The sequence below is a fragment of the Eumetopias jubatus genome, unplaced genomic scaffold (genome assembly GCF_037043125.1).
Source record: "Eumetopias jubatus isolate StellerSeaLion01/CBP00866 unplaced genomic scaffold, mEumJub1_p1.0 scaffold_10, whole genome shotgun sequence".
In the NCBI taxonomy this organism is placed as follows: Eukaryota; Metazoa; Chordata; class Mammalia; order Carnivora; family Otariidae; genus Eumetopias; species Eumetopias jubatus.
The window spans coordinates 92,013,926-92,030,340 of NW_028274816.1; the positions used below are offsets into that span (position 1 = coordinate 92,013,926).

General features: G+C 37.7%; 2 protein-coding genes across 2 annotated transcripts in view; both read left to right on the forward strand.

The window, feature by feature from the left end:
- LOC114216114 (ATP-binding cassette sub-family A member 10-like) overlaps positions 1–1,045 on the forward strand; it is a gene marked incomplete at its 5' end in the record, with an annotated part of 58,646 nt that extends 57,601 nt beyond the window's left edge. Inside the window, 4 exon segments of the mRNA XM_088027055.1 lie at positions 257–293; positions 296–338; positions 771–826; positions 947–1,045. Of these exon segments, the coding sequence (XP_087883181.1) occupies positions 257–293; positions 296–338; positions 771–826; positions 947–1,045 (235 nt within the window).
- Positions 1,046–10,423: 9,378 nt separating this feature from the next.
- ABCA6 (ATP binding cassette subfamily A member 6) overlaps positions 10,424–16,415 on the forward strand; it is a 59,020-nt gene continuing 53,028 nt past the window's right edge. Inside the window, exons 1-5 of the mRNA XM_028112894.2 lie at positions 10,424–10,503; positions 11,580–11,680; positions 13,215–13,413; positions 14,454–14,615; positions 15,948–16,051. Coding sequence (XP_027968695.1) covers positions 11,585–11,680; positions 13,215–13,413; positions 14,454–14,615; positions 15,948–16,051 — 561 coding nt within the window. The 5' untranslated portion in view covers positions 10,424–10,503; positions 11,580–11,584. The remainder of the gene's footprint in view (positions 10,504–11,579; positions 11,681–13,214; positions 13,414–14,453; positions 14,616–15,947; positions 16,052–16,415) is intronic.

The following is a 16,415-nucleotide window of genomic DNA, read 5'->3' on the forward strand; positions in this document are numbered from 1 at the left end:
AGTTAAGTGTCTGCCTTCCCTTCAGGTCATGATCATGGAGTCCTGGGATCAAGTCCTGCATTGGGCTCCCTGCTCAGCAGGGAGTCTGCTTCTCCCTCTCCCGCTGCCCCTCCCTCTGCTCCTTCTCTCTCTCTCTCTCTCTCTCAAATAAATAAATAAAATCTTTAAAAAAAAAAGAAAACAAATTTTTTTTTCGCTATCAGTTTCTCCCCAATATTGTAACACTGCAATAAATCTGACTTTTTCCTTCTCCCAGATATTCCTCCATGATGGTGTATAAATTACCTGTGGAAAAGATGTTCACCCTCTATCTTGGGCCTTTTTCAAATTAGAGGCAGGTAAGTTTAGACATACTTAGACTTTATCTATTGTGCATATTTTCACATGGAGTATGTACTATATGAGTTCAAGTAGAAAAATTACATAATCAGCCAAAACTTAGAAAATCTCCACTGGATTCGTCTTATATATTCTATAGGGAGTGTAGTGGTGGCTCTACACTCAGGTTTACTCCACCTGATTTTTCCTCTGCTAACAAGGAGACTCAGCTGCAAGTAAGTTAGAATATTCTGCCCTGGTTCCATTGCATGATATTGGAGAATAATTATCAACATGTTGTCCCAAAGAATACTGAGTTGAGCTTCTTGCATCTCCATTTTTATCATAGTCAGAGGTGTGAGGAGCAAGAATGTGGCACCTGGGTGGCTCAGTCGTTAAGCACTTTTGGTGAAAAACATGTAAGCCTTTAATGTCAGTCCCTTTCAATGCAGTGAAACAGACCTTTGATATGGAAGAATACAGCCCCTCTCAGGCTACCTTGGAACAGGTGAGTTTTCTTTAAACCAGTGAGCACCATCCAGGGAGCCTTTGTGTGAATCTCTGTGTACATTGTCTTTCAGAAACACCCTGACATTTTTGTTTCCTTATTTATTTTCTCCCTACTTATGTATTCTTAGAACTCTCTAAAGAACAGGGTCTGGGAAATTTTGATGATGAAGTTGATACAACAGTTAGATGGAAACTCCTCCCACAGGAAGAGGCTTAAAACCCTGAATCTCCTAACATTAGATTTTAGGTCCTACTACATTATTAGTTTCCAGAATTCTAGAACAATCTTCCATATTACCACAGGTAACAAACACACTCAGTAGTTCCAACATTCAATAATGATTAAGAATTTAAATGGTTTTTTATGTTTTAGAATGGAAGGGAGAGGCAAAGATAGGGAAAGGTAGTGAACATTAACATAATCAGACATTATACTAATCACTAATAAGGCCTATTTTTGCTCAGTATTAATTCAAAAATCACATAATATTAATCCAGTTTTTTTTAATTATTTTCAATATAGCTGAATGCTGAGTACATTTTACAAACAAAACTTTGAAGGCGGGGGCGCCTGGGTGGCTCAGTCGGTTGAGCATCTGACTTTCGGTTTTAGTTCAGATTGTGATCTCTGGGTTGTGAGATTGAGCTCTGTGTTGGGCTCTGCGCTCAGTGGGGAGTCTGCTTAAGATTCTCTCTCTCCCTCTCCCCATCCGCAGCCTGCCACTCTCTTTCTCTTTCTCTCAAAAAACAAACAAACAAAACAAAACATTCAGCTGGGGAAGTCCTGAAAGCATGATCAAGCTAAAGGAAAGCCTGTCCCACTCCCCCTGCAGAACCAGCTTGAGGATCCTGTGGAGTGGGGGAAAAAAAAAAAAAAACTAGGAAAAACTCCAGATACTCAGCTAAAGCTATCCCCAGGCCATAGCAGCAATTTAAGTGAAGGCCTTTGTTTCTGAGTGATCTTGTATTTACTCATTTTACAGAAAGAAAGGGAGGGGAAAGCAAAGAATGCGGTTAGCTTACCCCAACCCCCCCCACCACACACACAGCAAAAAAAAAAAAAAAAAAAAAAGAAAGTTTTTGTTTGTTTTATTTTGTTTTTTTAAGTGATGTGGTTTTGGAATATAGGTGAGGTTCATTGGGGTGAGGTCCAGAGCCGATGACCAAGAAAGAATTCTTCAGACATCTTTGGTGCAAAATGGTGGTTTTATTAAAGCTCCGGGACAGGACCCCTGGGCAGAAAGAGCTGCTGCCCCGGGGTTGTGAGGGGTGGCTGATTATATACTTGGGAGCTGGGGGAGGTAAGGAAAAGGGAGGTTTTCAAAAGGATTTTCATTTGTTAAAGAAGACTCACAGGATACAGGAGGCCTTGCCATTTGACCTCTAGCAAAGTATTAACATTAAGGGGTTAAGACAGTGGGAGCTCCCTGGAGAAACGTCGCACATATCCCACCCAGGAGTTGGGGGTCATTAGGTTGCAGGATGTCAGCTTATACTTTGTCCTCAGCTAGGCTTCCACTCCCTCATCAAAAGGAATATTAAAGAAATGCCATTTATAACTCATGAGTTCAGTGGTACTCCTGCATGTATGAAATCTCGCTTAACCTATTATTGAATTAATGATGTTATGAAAGACATCAACAAGACAGTTATTAGTAAACAGAAGATCCTATATCAACCAAAAATCTATGAGATCTGTGGCCAGAATTCTAGCATAGATTGATTGATGAAGAAACAAAAAATACCAAAGGTTATTATTTTATAGTGGAAGCTGACATAAAGGAATCCACAGCTTTGAAAGTTGACTTGAGGTTCTTTGTGATACTGAATATTCTACAACATTGCCAGAGGCTATCAGAGATCTGAGGGGGAGGCTTTACCCATTATGTTATAACCTAAGGCCCTTGTGAGCTTTTGAATGGGCCAACAGTAGGGTTTAGGTTGAGAGGCTATTCTTGCAATTTCTTTACATAAATAATCTCATTAGCTTTTAATTTTTTGTTTCTTCTAAAAATGGAACATTTGTGATAAAATGTATATACTTAAAATTTTACTTTATTTCAGCAAATACTTAACCACCTACCATACTCTGTGCTAGGTACATAATACAACTAAAAATTGTTCATGTCTAGTGTTTGTGTTTAATAAACAATGCTGCAGACCCCATACAGTAGCTACAGATGTAGTAATGGAATAAGGTCAAGAAAATAAGGTCAAGGATACTCAGGCCTTTTGGAATTAAAGGTCATTAGTGTCTAAATTCCATCAATGGCATTTCAAGTCTACAGGTAAACTTCCTAGAAGTTGGAATTGGAGACAGTTTACTCATCTGATTATTCTACTTTCCCATCTGACATTAGGGTAGAACTTATGTGAAATGCATTCTGTATAAACCAGTTTATAAATGTCAATCTATAATGAAATTGTACTAAAAGTGTCTTGAGATGGAAAAAATAACATGTACGAGCCAGTTGATAGTGGTAGTGGGCATGGAAAATGAGTGCTTAAATTATAAGAATTTAGCCATGTTTCTCCTCTGCACATGGGGACACTGGTCTATGTCTGTACCATCTATTTGGCAGTTTCATCCCTATAACAGAGAGAAAAAAAGTGTCTTACCAGGCCTTGTGTCCTGGTTATCACTGTCACTATGATGATAATACAGTACATTGGGGACACTGCAAAAAAAAAGGTAACATTGACCTAATCAGGTTGCAAGAGAGTTCACCAACAACCAACTGCTGTGCTCACAATCTAGATCCCTACATTATGTGTCCTGAATGAAAAAGATCGTTGGCCAGATGAGAATTGGACTACAGAAAGACTGAAACTTACTTAGTAGAAGAGTCAGCAAAATTTTCTAAAGAAAGAAACACAGCTAATTTCAGAAACAGGGAAGACCTTAAAATACTATTTAGAATTTTGTTTTAGTCACATTTGGGAGTGCTTGCTGAACTTATGATTTTTTTCCTTAAGGACAACTTTATCTCTTTTTGGCAGTTTGCAGAGTGGGGCCTCTAGCAGCTGCACCTACATCATGGGACTGCAGACTTGCGATTACAACGAACAAGCCAGAGTGGTACCAAATCCTGGCAGGGATCATTGGAGATCCATCCCAGAGGTCTGAGCAAGAACAGAGATGCTGACAGTTGGCATACCTCTATAGAGAGGTCTGCAAACTCTTGGTGCTGAGATTTTGTTCTAGAGTAATGTTGGTCTAATCTCGAGAGTGGATCCTAGTCACTATGACCACAAAATGGGCATTTGTACCTGTTCTTCATCAAGCAGATAAGCAATGTACAGAAGCTTATAAGAGGAAAACATACAAAAGGAGAAGAAATAGAAAGCTAGATTTACTGCTGCAGCTAAAATTCCAGGAAACTTGTAGTTCTGATATGCTGCCAAAATTCCTAAGTTTCAGTTTACTTGAAAATTTTCTTTATCTAGAAAGTGAATCGTGAACACATACTTTGTTTTGCCTCAATAAAACTTTGATGTAGTCCTAGATAGCCAAACCTCCCCAAATCCACAACCTTTCTGGACACAGTCAGCTCTCTGCCATGTACTTGAAAGTATAATCTGGGAGCCAATGGACAAAATAAAGTTGACAAGAAAGAAGGGGCATCTACCATCTCCACTTAGGAGTCCACAGCCTTTCAAGAGAAAAGCTTACCTTTGCCAGGAGCCACTCCTATATATACACCATCAGTGCCTGACCCTCTCACCCTTCATCATAATTTCCTGGCAAAACCTCAATCTTGGTTAAAGCTGTTTTAAGAGAGGAACATTGGTAAAAAATACACATGAACAAAATAACTAGTCTCACTTTAAATGAATGGCCACTGCCTTGGTTCTGCCTGGCAACTGCACTGCATTCCCCTCATCTATTTACTCTTTCACCAGATTGGATGATTAAATTACTTAGCCACATCTTCCTGCTTCTCAGACTCTAACATCTCTTCTCTTTCACTCTCAGCCGAAGACCTTGCCTCCCACTTGACTGTGAAAATGGAAGCAATTAGAAGAGTGTTTTCACAAGCTTTCCCACAACCTGAGCAACCAACCAGGTTTCAGCGCACCCATATACTCTAACTTTCTTCTTATTAGTGTGAATGAACAGCATTCCTATATAAAGCCAGTATTCATACCTGTGTATGTGATCCTGTCGTCTCCCCCTTCCCCTGTTCATGAACATACACTGTCAAATGCCTGCCCCTTTCTGCATTTTCTTTAAAATTATAGCTCATAAGGACAGCTTTTTAAGTGAAATGGGAGGATTTCTAGTGACCGAGAGTTGAGAAGGACTGAGATCCAGATAACTTTGGACGCCCACAACAAACTCTGAGGAAAACAACGGCAGAGTACCCATGTGAAAATCCCTAGCATTCTCTACTCCATGCCCACTCTGTCTCTGTTCTTTTCTTTTTCTCTTTTCTTTTTTTGTCTCTGTTCTTAACTAACAATTAAAACTGTGAAATCACAACAGATGAAAAGATAAAGATGGTGTACACACACACACACACACACACAGGAATATTATGCAGCCATAAAAAATGAAATCTTGCCATTTGCGATGACATGGATGGAATGAGAGAGTATTATGTTAAGCAAAATAAGTCAATCAGAGAAAGACACAAGTATCATATGATCTCACTGATACGAGGAATTAGAGGAACAAGTTAGAGGATTATAGGGGAAGGGAGGGAAAAATGAGACAAGACAAAAACCAGAGAGGGAGACAAACCATAGGAGACTCTTAATCTCAGGAAACAAACTGAAGGTTGCTGGAGTGGAGGGGGGTGGGAGGGATGGGGTGACTGGGTGATGGACACTGGGGAGGGTATGGAGCACTGTGAATTGTGTAAGACTGATGAATCAAGACTTGTACCCCTGAAACAAATAATATATGTTAATAAAAAAAATAAAAAATAAGTGAAAAAAATGCAAAAACAAAAAATAAACTCTGCAAAATCACAGATACCTCGGGGTGTCTGGGTGGCTCAGTCAGTTAATCGTCTGACTCTTGGTTGTGGCTCAGGTCATGATCTCAGGGTCGTGAGATCAAGCCCTGAGATGGGCTCTGTGCTCAGTGCAGAGTCTGCTTGAATTCTCTTCCTCTCCCAGCTTGTGTGCATGCTCTCTCTCTCTCAAATAAATAAATAAAATCTTAAAAATATCATAAGATACCTCTAAGATTCCATTAGCAGAGACTGAAGAAATGTATAGGTTGGTGGGAGGTTATGCCTCCTCTCCCACAAAATATTGTTTACCATCAATAAATAATTAGTACTGACAATTTATCAAACACTTCTGAGACTCAACTCACTGTTTTTTAAAAATTATTTTTTTAAGATTTTATTCTTAAAAGAATCTTAAGATTTGAGAAAGAGCACAGAGGGAGATTAAGAGGGAGAAGCAGACTCCCTACCGAGCAGGGAGCCCAATGTGGGACTCGATCCCAGGACTCAGGGATCATGACCCGAGCTGAAGTCAGACAGCCAGCCGACTGAGCCATCCAGGCACCCCTAAAAATTATTTTTAACTGAAGTACATCTTTTAGTTTTCTTTCAGTCTTGTGTAAAAGGTGAATTCTTTCTGAGGAGATCTTCGTTCCATGCACATTTAAAACTGGGTATAGAATTTGAGGTTGACTGTTTATTTTGTCTCAGCCCTTTGACAACATTATTCAGTTGTTTATGACATCCTTTGGCTAACTGTTGAACCTCAGTTGATAATTTGTCTTTTCTGTTTTATTGTTTTTTAGTATTTCCCTCTCTCCACTCTCCTTCTGTCTCATGTTTTGAAAGCTCACCACAAAAAAGGTTAGTTGTTGGACTTTTGTTTTTAACTCTGCACAGGACACATTCTCTTTTTAATCTGAGGGCTCATATCTTCAACTCTGGAAAATTTTCATCCATCTTATTTTTGAAAATTCCTCTTATTTATTCCTTTTCTTTTCCTTATTATAAAATGCATATTAGATATGTGCTAGACACCTCATTCTGTCTTTCATGTCTTTTAATTTGTCTTTAATATTTTTCCATCTTGTTCTGTCTTTGCACTAAATTTTATATAATTTCTTCAGTTACATTTCTGGTTTATTAATTTTCTCCTCAGCTGTGCCTAATCTGCTATAAAGCTTACCCATTAAATTTTTTTGAAAAAAAATTTTTTATTAACATATAATGTATTAGTCTCCTATGGTTTGTCTCCCTCTTTGGTTTCATCTTGTTTCATTTTTCCCTCCCTTCGTCTATGATCCTCTATCTTGTTTCTCAAATTCCTCATATCAGGGTGCCTAGGTGGCTCAGTTGGTTAAGCGACTGCCTTTGGCTCAGGTCATGATCCTGGAGTCCCGGGATCGAGTCCCGCATTGGGCTCCCTGCTCAGCAGGGAGTCTGCTTCTCCCTCTGACCCAACCCCCTCTCATGTTCTCTCTTTCTCTCTCTCTCTCTCTTTCTTTCTCTCAAATAAATAAATAAAATCTTTAAAAAAAAATTCCTCATATCAGTGAGATAATATGATACTTGTGTCTTTCTCGGACTTATTTTGCTTAGCATAATACCCTCTAGTTCCATCCACATCGTTGCAAATGGCAAGATTTAAATTTTTTGATGGCTGCATAATATTCCATTGTATATATACACCACATCTTCTTTATCCATTCATCTGTTAATGGACATCTAGGCTCTTTCCATAGTTTGGCTACTGTGGACATTGCTGCTATAAATATTGGGGTGCATGTGCCCCTTCAGATCACTACATTTGTATCTTTGGGGTAAATACCCAGTAGTGCAATTGCTGGGTCATAGGGTAGCTCTATTTTCAACTTTTTGAGAAACCTCCATACTGTTTATCCATTAAATTTTTAATCTTAACTATTATTAGTCCCTTTTATCTATAAGCTCTAATGGGTTATTTTCCTATTAGTCTTCCTTGTTAGTGCCTCCTGTTTTAACTAACTTTTATTACTTCTTAATACTAATAGTCTCATTTTGTTCACCTGTTGATTCTCTTTCATGATGGAAATTTTTTTTTAAAGATTTTATTTATCTATTTGAGAGAGTGAGAGCACAAGAGAGCACAAGTAGGGGGAGGGGCAGAGGGAGAAGCAGACTCCCTGGCTGAGCAAGGAGACTGACAGGGGGCTCGATCCCAGGACCCTGGCATCAGGACCTGAGCTGAAGGCAGATGCTTAGCTGACTGAGCCACCCAGGCGCCCCATTTCATGGTGGACTTTGATTATGAGTTTAGCGGCTGGGAGGAATATTTCTTTAACTCTGTTGTCTTGTGCCCTGAATCGTGGACATATCTGTGTAGAATGGTTTGCATCTTCTCTGTGGGGCTCCAGATTAATAGTAAGAGGAGGAGGAAGAAAGGGGAAGGAGGAAGAAGAATAGGAGGAGTATGATTATCAGCAATAAGTAACATTTTTTGAGTTTTTATGATTTTCCAGGATTGTTTTATGAACTTTACTTATATTAATGGGTTTAATCTCCACTGTAACCATACAAACATATACAATTATATCTCCATTTTAAGGTGGGGGGTTTTAAATAGATGGTGCAAAGTCATACAGCTAATACATGGCAGAGCTAGAATTCAAACCCAAGTTTGGCTCCAGATTGCAACTAACTGCTATGATATTTGCTGTGTTTCTAGACATGTTACTATGCTGGGAGAAGAAATTAAGATCTTTATCCTATGTCCTGTATCTGGAATGTTCTACATATACTTGGGCTTTTTGTTTTCTATGGAGGATATATATTTTTTAACCCAGAGATTGGGCAAAGAATATACATCCTTACCCTTCCTTGGGGTAGTCAGTGGTTTTACTAGTTTCTATTCCTAGCACTGAGCAGTCCTGTGAATCTTCTGGATTCATGCACAGATATGAAATCCAGCTTCATAACCCATCAAGTCTAAGTCACAAGTTTATTGAAACACCTCTTTGGACAGCTGGATTGCTGACATACTATTCATAGTTCTGGCTTTAATTTTTCTCTTCATTTTTAATACCTGAGGATGTTCCTTCCTTTCTCTATTTCTTCCGTTGTTTCTTGGTTTCTTTTCTTTATCTTTTTATTTCTTTTTAAGATTTGGTTATATATTTGAACTTTTTTTTTTTTTGATATATTTTATCCACCATTTCAATGTACTTCTAGAGAGAGTTTGGGTACTTCATTGTATTAGGTTACCATTTATGGGGAAATCTTCAGACTTAAATAAAGAAAATGACCTCCCAAGTAAAAACAAGTCAGAGTAAATAAGTCAAGAAAGAGGAACAAAAAGCCTATATAAGAAACAATGCTAAGAAGTAAAACTAATAAAATATAATCTAAATAATTAGTGATATAGTTGTGAATTTTAATGCAATTGTAAGCAAAGTGAAAATGCCTAAGATAGATTTCTAAAATGGAGTGCATAGGGTGTAAAACAACAACAAAATTAATAAAAACCTGAACTATGTTCCAGTTGATTTAAAAGAAACAGAATTTTTGTTTGGATCATTGACCTATTATTGATACAAAATTTTAACAGTGTTTCTGACCTTCTCCCCCCCCCCATGAGACCTTTAGGATATCTTTATTACCTTTGTTTTTTGCCAATTTTTAATGTAAAAGACATTTAATATATTCACTGTTGACTCTTTTTAAAAATAGAACTAATTACCAAGGAGAGAAATATACATATATAATACCATGGCTTAATTTTTTAAAAATTATCTTTTTCTTTTCCAGAACAACTCTCAGCTTTATGATTATTAACATCTGTGGTTTGGGAGCCATGTCAAATATTTGAGATTTCCCAATTCATGGACTTTGGCTTCCTGTTTTGCCATTTACTTTGGCAGGTCAAGAAAAGTTTGCAATTCTTTACAGAGAGAGATAGACTATGCAATGGGAGTTGAATAAATTTTATTTTTTTCCCAGTCTTCATGCACAAAAAATTGACCTGAGTCTTTTTATATGTTTTTTAGTCCTTGGCAACCTGCTTACTTTTATCTTGTTCATATGCCTTCTGAAATTCTGCATCCCCTATGAACAGAACAGAGAAAGGAATTTGTTCATAATTATTCATTTGTCCAAATTAAGTGTTTCTGTGAGGCAGACTATGGGTTGCTTAGCTTTGTCAGGAAAAAAAAAAATTCAGCTTCAGAACATTCTGCCCATTCAGTACCAATTAGTCAAATATATCATTGGCAGTTGTGTTTAGGCATTAGTAGTGAAAAAAAGTAGCTAAAGATTACTCATACACATTTAACTACTTTGTTTGGTTAGTGATTGTTTTTACTTGTTTATTGCACTTTCCCCATCTTGGTCTCATCATGTCCGACAGGCTAGTCCCATTTTCCTTGTTTACCATTTTACCCCTTATCCCTGAAGTTGAAAGGCCAAGTGCACAAACACAGGGTTTGTTTTATTCCCAACCAACCACTGAACCATCATTTCCCTACCAATAATTGGCTTAGGGAAGAAAAGGCAGAAAACAAAACAAGTTCATCATGTGCAGCTTGGTCTGACTACACCCCCTTTCAGAAAGCAGCCTGGGTTAGGCACCCATTTAAGGAATAAATGAAGAAGTAGCAATAAGGAAATTTTAATTGTTGCTGTACGCAAAAAGAGAACTGTGCGTTGACAGTGTTTCCAGAGTACTTTCCTAATTTTTCTGACAGTAAGTAATGCTCCGTTTTGTTGTGCTATGCCAAGTATGTGGGTGGACACTGCTAAAAATCGTCTATTTTTCAGATGTTTCTAAATACTCATGTATTATATTGAAGACCTAATGACAAACTTTTTCTATTTATTCCCAACCAACTTTTATTGTGTAGATACAACAGTAGAATATAGGAAAGTAGTAAAATTTGCTTCTGTACTAGCTGAGGGAGAATTGTCTGAATATTTTGTTATGCAAATAAAAAATAATTCTGAGATTAGAAAAACTGAAAAAATTTTTCTCAGCTTATTTGCAAACATTTGGGCAAAATTACTTTCCATGTGATGTCTTTTTCTTTTTCTTTCTTCCTCTCTCTCTCTCTCTCTTCTTAGTTGGTAGTTTGTTTCCTTAGTTATTTAGGGACTTCTGAATTCAGAAAATTGAGATGAGTTTTTTTGTGTGTGTGTGTCTCACAGTCAGGTTTCAGCTAGTCTGAGTCTGGATTCAGCAAGCTGAGCCTAAAGCTGTTCAGTTTAATCTGGAAGGTAATACTATAGGAAAACAGTTCATTGGGGTTACATCTAATGGACATAATTAATTATTCAAATGAATTTAATCAGAATTTTGATTAATTTGGTTGGCTCTGGCATTTCTATTTAAATGCAAAGAACAAAAAATTATTATTAATCAGATGAGACATAATTCAATTACTCTATTCATATAGTTGAGTTTCTGTTATAAAAGGTAAGAAAATGTGAAATACCTTACAGTAGTCTAAAATCTAATGATATCTTTTCCATTGTTACATTCTGTATTTCTGTAAAATTGTGATACTGGCTACTATCTCCCCACCATTACCTACTCTCCCAAATAGCTTACTTTGAGTATATTTGATGTAAAATTTTGCAGGCATGTGTTATTAAAATAATATTTTAAATACATTTTTTGTTGTTCTTAAAGGTAGGAAATATTTTCCCCCAAAATATGATCAAGATTTTTCTTTTCTCCCCTACTTCCCAGGGATTTTCTTATTACACTTATTTTTCTAGTTTATGTTCCACCTTGTTTACCTTTTCCTTGTTTCTTAACGGTAGGCTAAATGCATATGAAACAGAAAAGTGTGTATCATCAAACTCAAGCGCTTCTGTGCAAGAATTTTCTTCAGAAATGGAGAATGAAAAGAGAGAGCTTATTGGTATGTTTGAAATTCTACCTCTTTCTGCGGTTCACATCATTCTTTTATTTTACTGCCTAATGATGCTCTTATTTTATATTTTAAGTAGCAGACTGGACTTATTGATTTTGAGGTTGCCTCCCATTGTACATGTTGAACCAAGAGACTCATAACAGTCTGTGACACGTAATGTAGAATTGCAAAGACTAAAAATATTACTCATTTTTTTTAAAAGAGAGTAAGTGAAAATTTAATTGGATGGTAAATTGTAGCAACTATTAAAGATGCTACCATATGTAATAAAATTAGAGTAAAGAAATAATAGATAGGATGCCTGGCAGATCGACAAGTTTTAATTTGGGGGGCTTATTTTCAAAGCCGTGAATTTTATACACAGAGATTATTTCCAAGAATTATAACCAAGTAATACCGCTGATGGTGAGTTTGCATTAGGTAGGTAAGCTTTCTACAGGAAATAACCCCAAATCTCAGGAGCTGAACTCAGCAAAGATTTATTTTTCATTCTGCTCACAGTCTAAATAAGGTTGGCTGTGAAACTGAAATAGGTCTGGTAGGTGAAGGAATCTCCTCCACACAACCATTCAGGGACCCAGCCTTCTTAATCTAGGGACTCTGCCATCTCCCTAGGCCTTGGAGACCTCCCCGGGATCCTCTGCATCCAGTCAGACTATCAGAAAGTACAGGGGGATCTCGGTTGTTTGAGTGTCTGACTCTTGATTTCGGTTCAGGTCATGATCCTCAGGGTCATGGGATTGAGCCCCTCAGCAGGCTCTGTGCTCAGCAGGGAATCTGCTTGAGAGTCTGTCTCTCTCCCACTCTCCATCTGCCCCTTCCCACCCCCACACTCTCTCTCTCTAAAATAAATAAATAAATCTTAAAAAACAAGATCAGGAAGTACAGGGACTGAGATAGAATTTAGAAGGTTGTGCACGGTTCCACAAGCCAGGCCTTGAATGGGCATGCCAGGCCTTGAATGGGCATATAGCATTTCTGCTCACATTCCGTTAGCTAGAACTCAGTCACTTGGTCCTATTTAATTTCCAGAGGCTGGGAGTGTTGTCTAGCATTGTGCTAAGCAGGAAGAGATTACTGATATTGGTGAACCACTAGGCAGTCTCTACCACTCAGTTCCTTTTCATGTTGTTTGATTTCCAATACAAGAATGTGACAACTGACAAAAATGTTGCGATTTGCCACCATGAACTCTATCTGGGATAGTCTGTGTCTTATAGACTGTAAAGTCAGATGCCCATGCGTAAGAATTGTCATCCTGTTAGTCCCCTGTTAGTTTCTATGATGGCTTCTGCAGTAGTTCATGATTTAATGCAAAAGTTGAATTCTAGTGTTGGAGACTGATATATGTGGCAACTATCTCAATATGCATCTTTTCTTGGGTTCCCTTTGCTCTGAAAAGCGGAGAGCAAAAAGAAGCCAACCATGTGGCAAAATTGGAATTTGTCTTCAACGGTTCTTTGGTATTGACTGAACTTTTTAAGGGAATATAATCTAAATTCATTCTTTTTTCCCATTATAGGAATGGGCACTCCCAATACTTCTGGGCCTGTACATGGGACTGTTTTCACATTTCAGAGAAAACACGTATTTTCCTGAACTGCCTCCTCAAGATCTGGGAAAGGCAGATCATGTTAATAACTCTATAGCTATTGTATATACACCTATCTCTGATCTAACCCAGCAGATAATGAATAAAACAGCATTTGCTCTTTTGAAAGGTAGGTGTACTCATGACAATAAAGAATTACTGTTATTATTTTATATCTTTTTGATACGATGTAGACATGTTTAATTTGAACTTACAGTGATCTATTATGCTAATTATTTAGGTATCATGACAGCTTATAAATTTAGTTAGCTTTTTCTTTCCCTCATAACAAGTGGCCTTTTAAACCCTTTCAGCTTGATGGGGGTCCAGTTTAGGGAGGGCTACATTTCTACTGGAATTTACCTAAAACGATAAATTTGTAATTTCGGATTTGTAGCTTAGTGTTTAGGAGAATATGTCACTTCTGGATGCAGATGTTCTTAACGTGGAAATACAGTGATTAAGATTGATAACTCAGGAAAAATAATCTAAGTAAAAGAAATGAAGTCATGGTTATTAAACAGTAATTTCAGAACCATGAAAAGTAAGGATGGGTAATCTAAAGATATCCTGTCTGCCTATGGTATACTTTGTAAACATCTTTAGAGACATTCATTCTAAATGAGGTCACAATGCAACTGAGATAACTAAGGTAAAATGTGTATTTCACTCATGGGAAAGGTGGGTGCAGTTTGGCTGTCTGCTCTCTAATCCTTAATTTCTAATAGGTGACATTCATGAGTTAGAGTCACTTTGCCATCCTACTTTCCTCACAAGGCAAAGATCAGATGAGGTGTCTTTGCTTCAGTAAATCTGACATCTGGAATCCCTTGACTATATAATAACTACTCCAATTACCTCTATTTTTGTATCCCAATTCTCTTATGCATACTTACCCTAGCATAATATTTTTATATACCTGACCCTTGCCATAATACTTACCATTATTAAAAGAAAACACTAAATTCTCATGCAAGTCTCCTGATTCTATAATCTAAAACATTAAAAGAGATTTCCCTCCTTGTCTTTTGGGGTCAGTTTAATTTAAATGGAAAATGATTTTAGTTTAATTCCAGTGAAAAATATATGATGACACAGTTGGATATCACATTCCATTGTGGTGAAACTCTGTATAATCCTGCATGTCTATTTTTACCTTGTCATTTACAGAAAGAAGGATCATTGGAGTACCGAATCAAAAATCCATGGATAAAATACTTCTAGACAATATCACAGGCATTGCGGGAATTGTATTTAATGACACTTTCTCTTATAAGTTAAAATTTTTTCAGGGATATTACATTCCATTTTTGAAGGAAGATCTTTTCGCAGGTGATTTTGCATATAAAATATCGTGGCATTTTTCATGTTTTTAACATAAGGGATAGGTCAGGATGGGCAACAGAGATGCTTTTGATAGAACATGAGAAAATAGAGAAAGCACATTTTTTTTGCTAAACTTATTCCAAGGTCAATCATTTATTCCCACCAGAAGATGACTCTTAAAACATTATCGAGTCACCCAACAGATGTAAAGTGAATGCACAGGTGAATGTTGCAGAGGATACAGAGAGTGATCAAGACTGAGAGGTCCTAGCCTCAGCTGAGGTTCCAGGTTAGCGGGAAAGGCAGACATTGAACAGTTAATGACAAGTGCAAGGAAAGGTGCTGAGGGTGGGAGACTTTGACCAGGGGTTCCTAATAGGCTGCGGGACTAGAGAAGCCCTACCTGGCAAAGTGAGGTTTAAACTAACAAGAACGAATAGCACAGGGGGTGGGGGGATGCTAAAGGCATTATATTTCAGAGAGAGGAAGGGCAAGTATAAAGGTCCTGGGGTGACAGCAGGCATCTGTTGGTATATATGGGAGAAGAACAGTTTAGCTAAACAGTGAACACGGAAAGGAATGAGGCTGAAGTTACCCCAGGGCTGGATCTGGTGATGTCCTACACACCTAGGGTGATGGAGGGTTGTGGAGGTACTTTAATCTGGGCACAGAAGTGATTAGACTCCCAAGCCTAAGGGAGCTCTCTGGATATAGCCCAGAGAATGGATTCCAGAGGGGTCAGGGAGAACGCAGGGAAACATACTAGCGAGCCTGTGGTGGTTGGACCAGAGTGGAGGCAGCTGAGGAGAGGGAATGGGTTTGAAGACCTTTTAGGAAGCACGATTGATATGACTAAGAATTGGTTCTTTTCCATTCATTCACTGAGTGTCTACTATGTGTCCTGCACTGTTCTGGCCCTGGGGAAGGATGTGAGCAAAACAGAGCCTGCTTGCATGAATCGTTCCAGTCAAGGACAGGGGGCTGGGTAAAAACAATGCACTCTGCCAGGTTGTGATAAAACAACAAAGTAAAATAGAGCAGGCTTAGAAGATAGAGCCTGAACGCTCTTTTAGATGTTGTTACTTACGGTAGCCAGGAAAGACCTCTGTGCTGAATTTGCTTTCGAGAAGAGATAAGGATAGAGGGAAAGAGTGAGCCATGGATCCATCTGTAGGGAGAGGATATGAGCAAAAAAAGTTGTAGCACTAGAGCACATTTAGCATTTTGAGACAGAGCAAGGAATCCTGTATGGTTGGAGCAGAGTGTTTGCTTTCATCTTCTTTTTATTTTCTAAGACTTTCTGATAATGTTGGTTAATGCTTTTCTTTGTGCTTATAGCTCATTGTTGGAATCTGGATGATGAGCATTCCTGTTCTCTGTCCAAATACTGGAGTAGTGGATTTGTGGCTTTACAAACTGCAATTAATGCTGCTATTATACAAGTAAGAAAAGTTCTAGTAATTAATGTATGCTAATTCCATAGGCATCAAGGTTTTGATGAAAGATGATATATCTCAGGTTTTCATGTTTATAAAATGAAGCAGGTATACAAATGCTGAAATTGGATTTAGGCAAAGGAACACACTGTTTTTGTTTTTAACTTGAAATTTTCGAGTAGTTTCAGAATGAAAAAAAATTGCAAAAATCATGTGCAGGGAAGTCCATGTACCCTTCACCCTGTTTCTCCTGTTATATTTTGCATAAACACAGAACAATATTAAAATCAGGAAGTTGATATTGGTCTCCATAGCTTATTCAGATTTCACCAGTTTCTGTTTTTTATTTTTATTTTTAATGTTTTTTAAG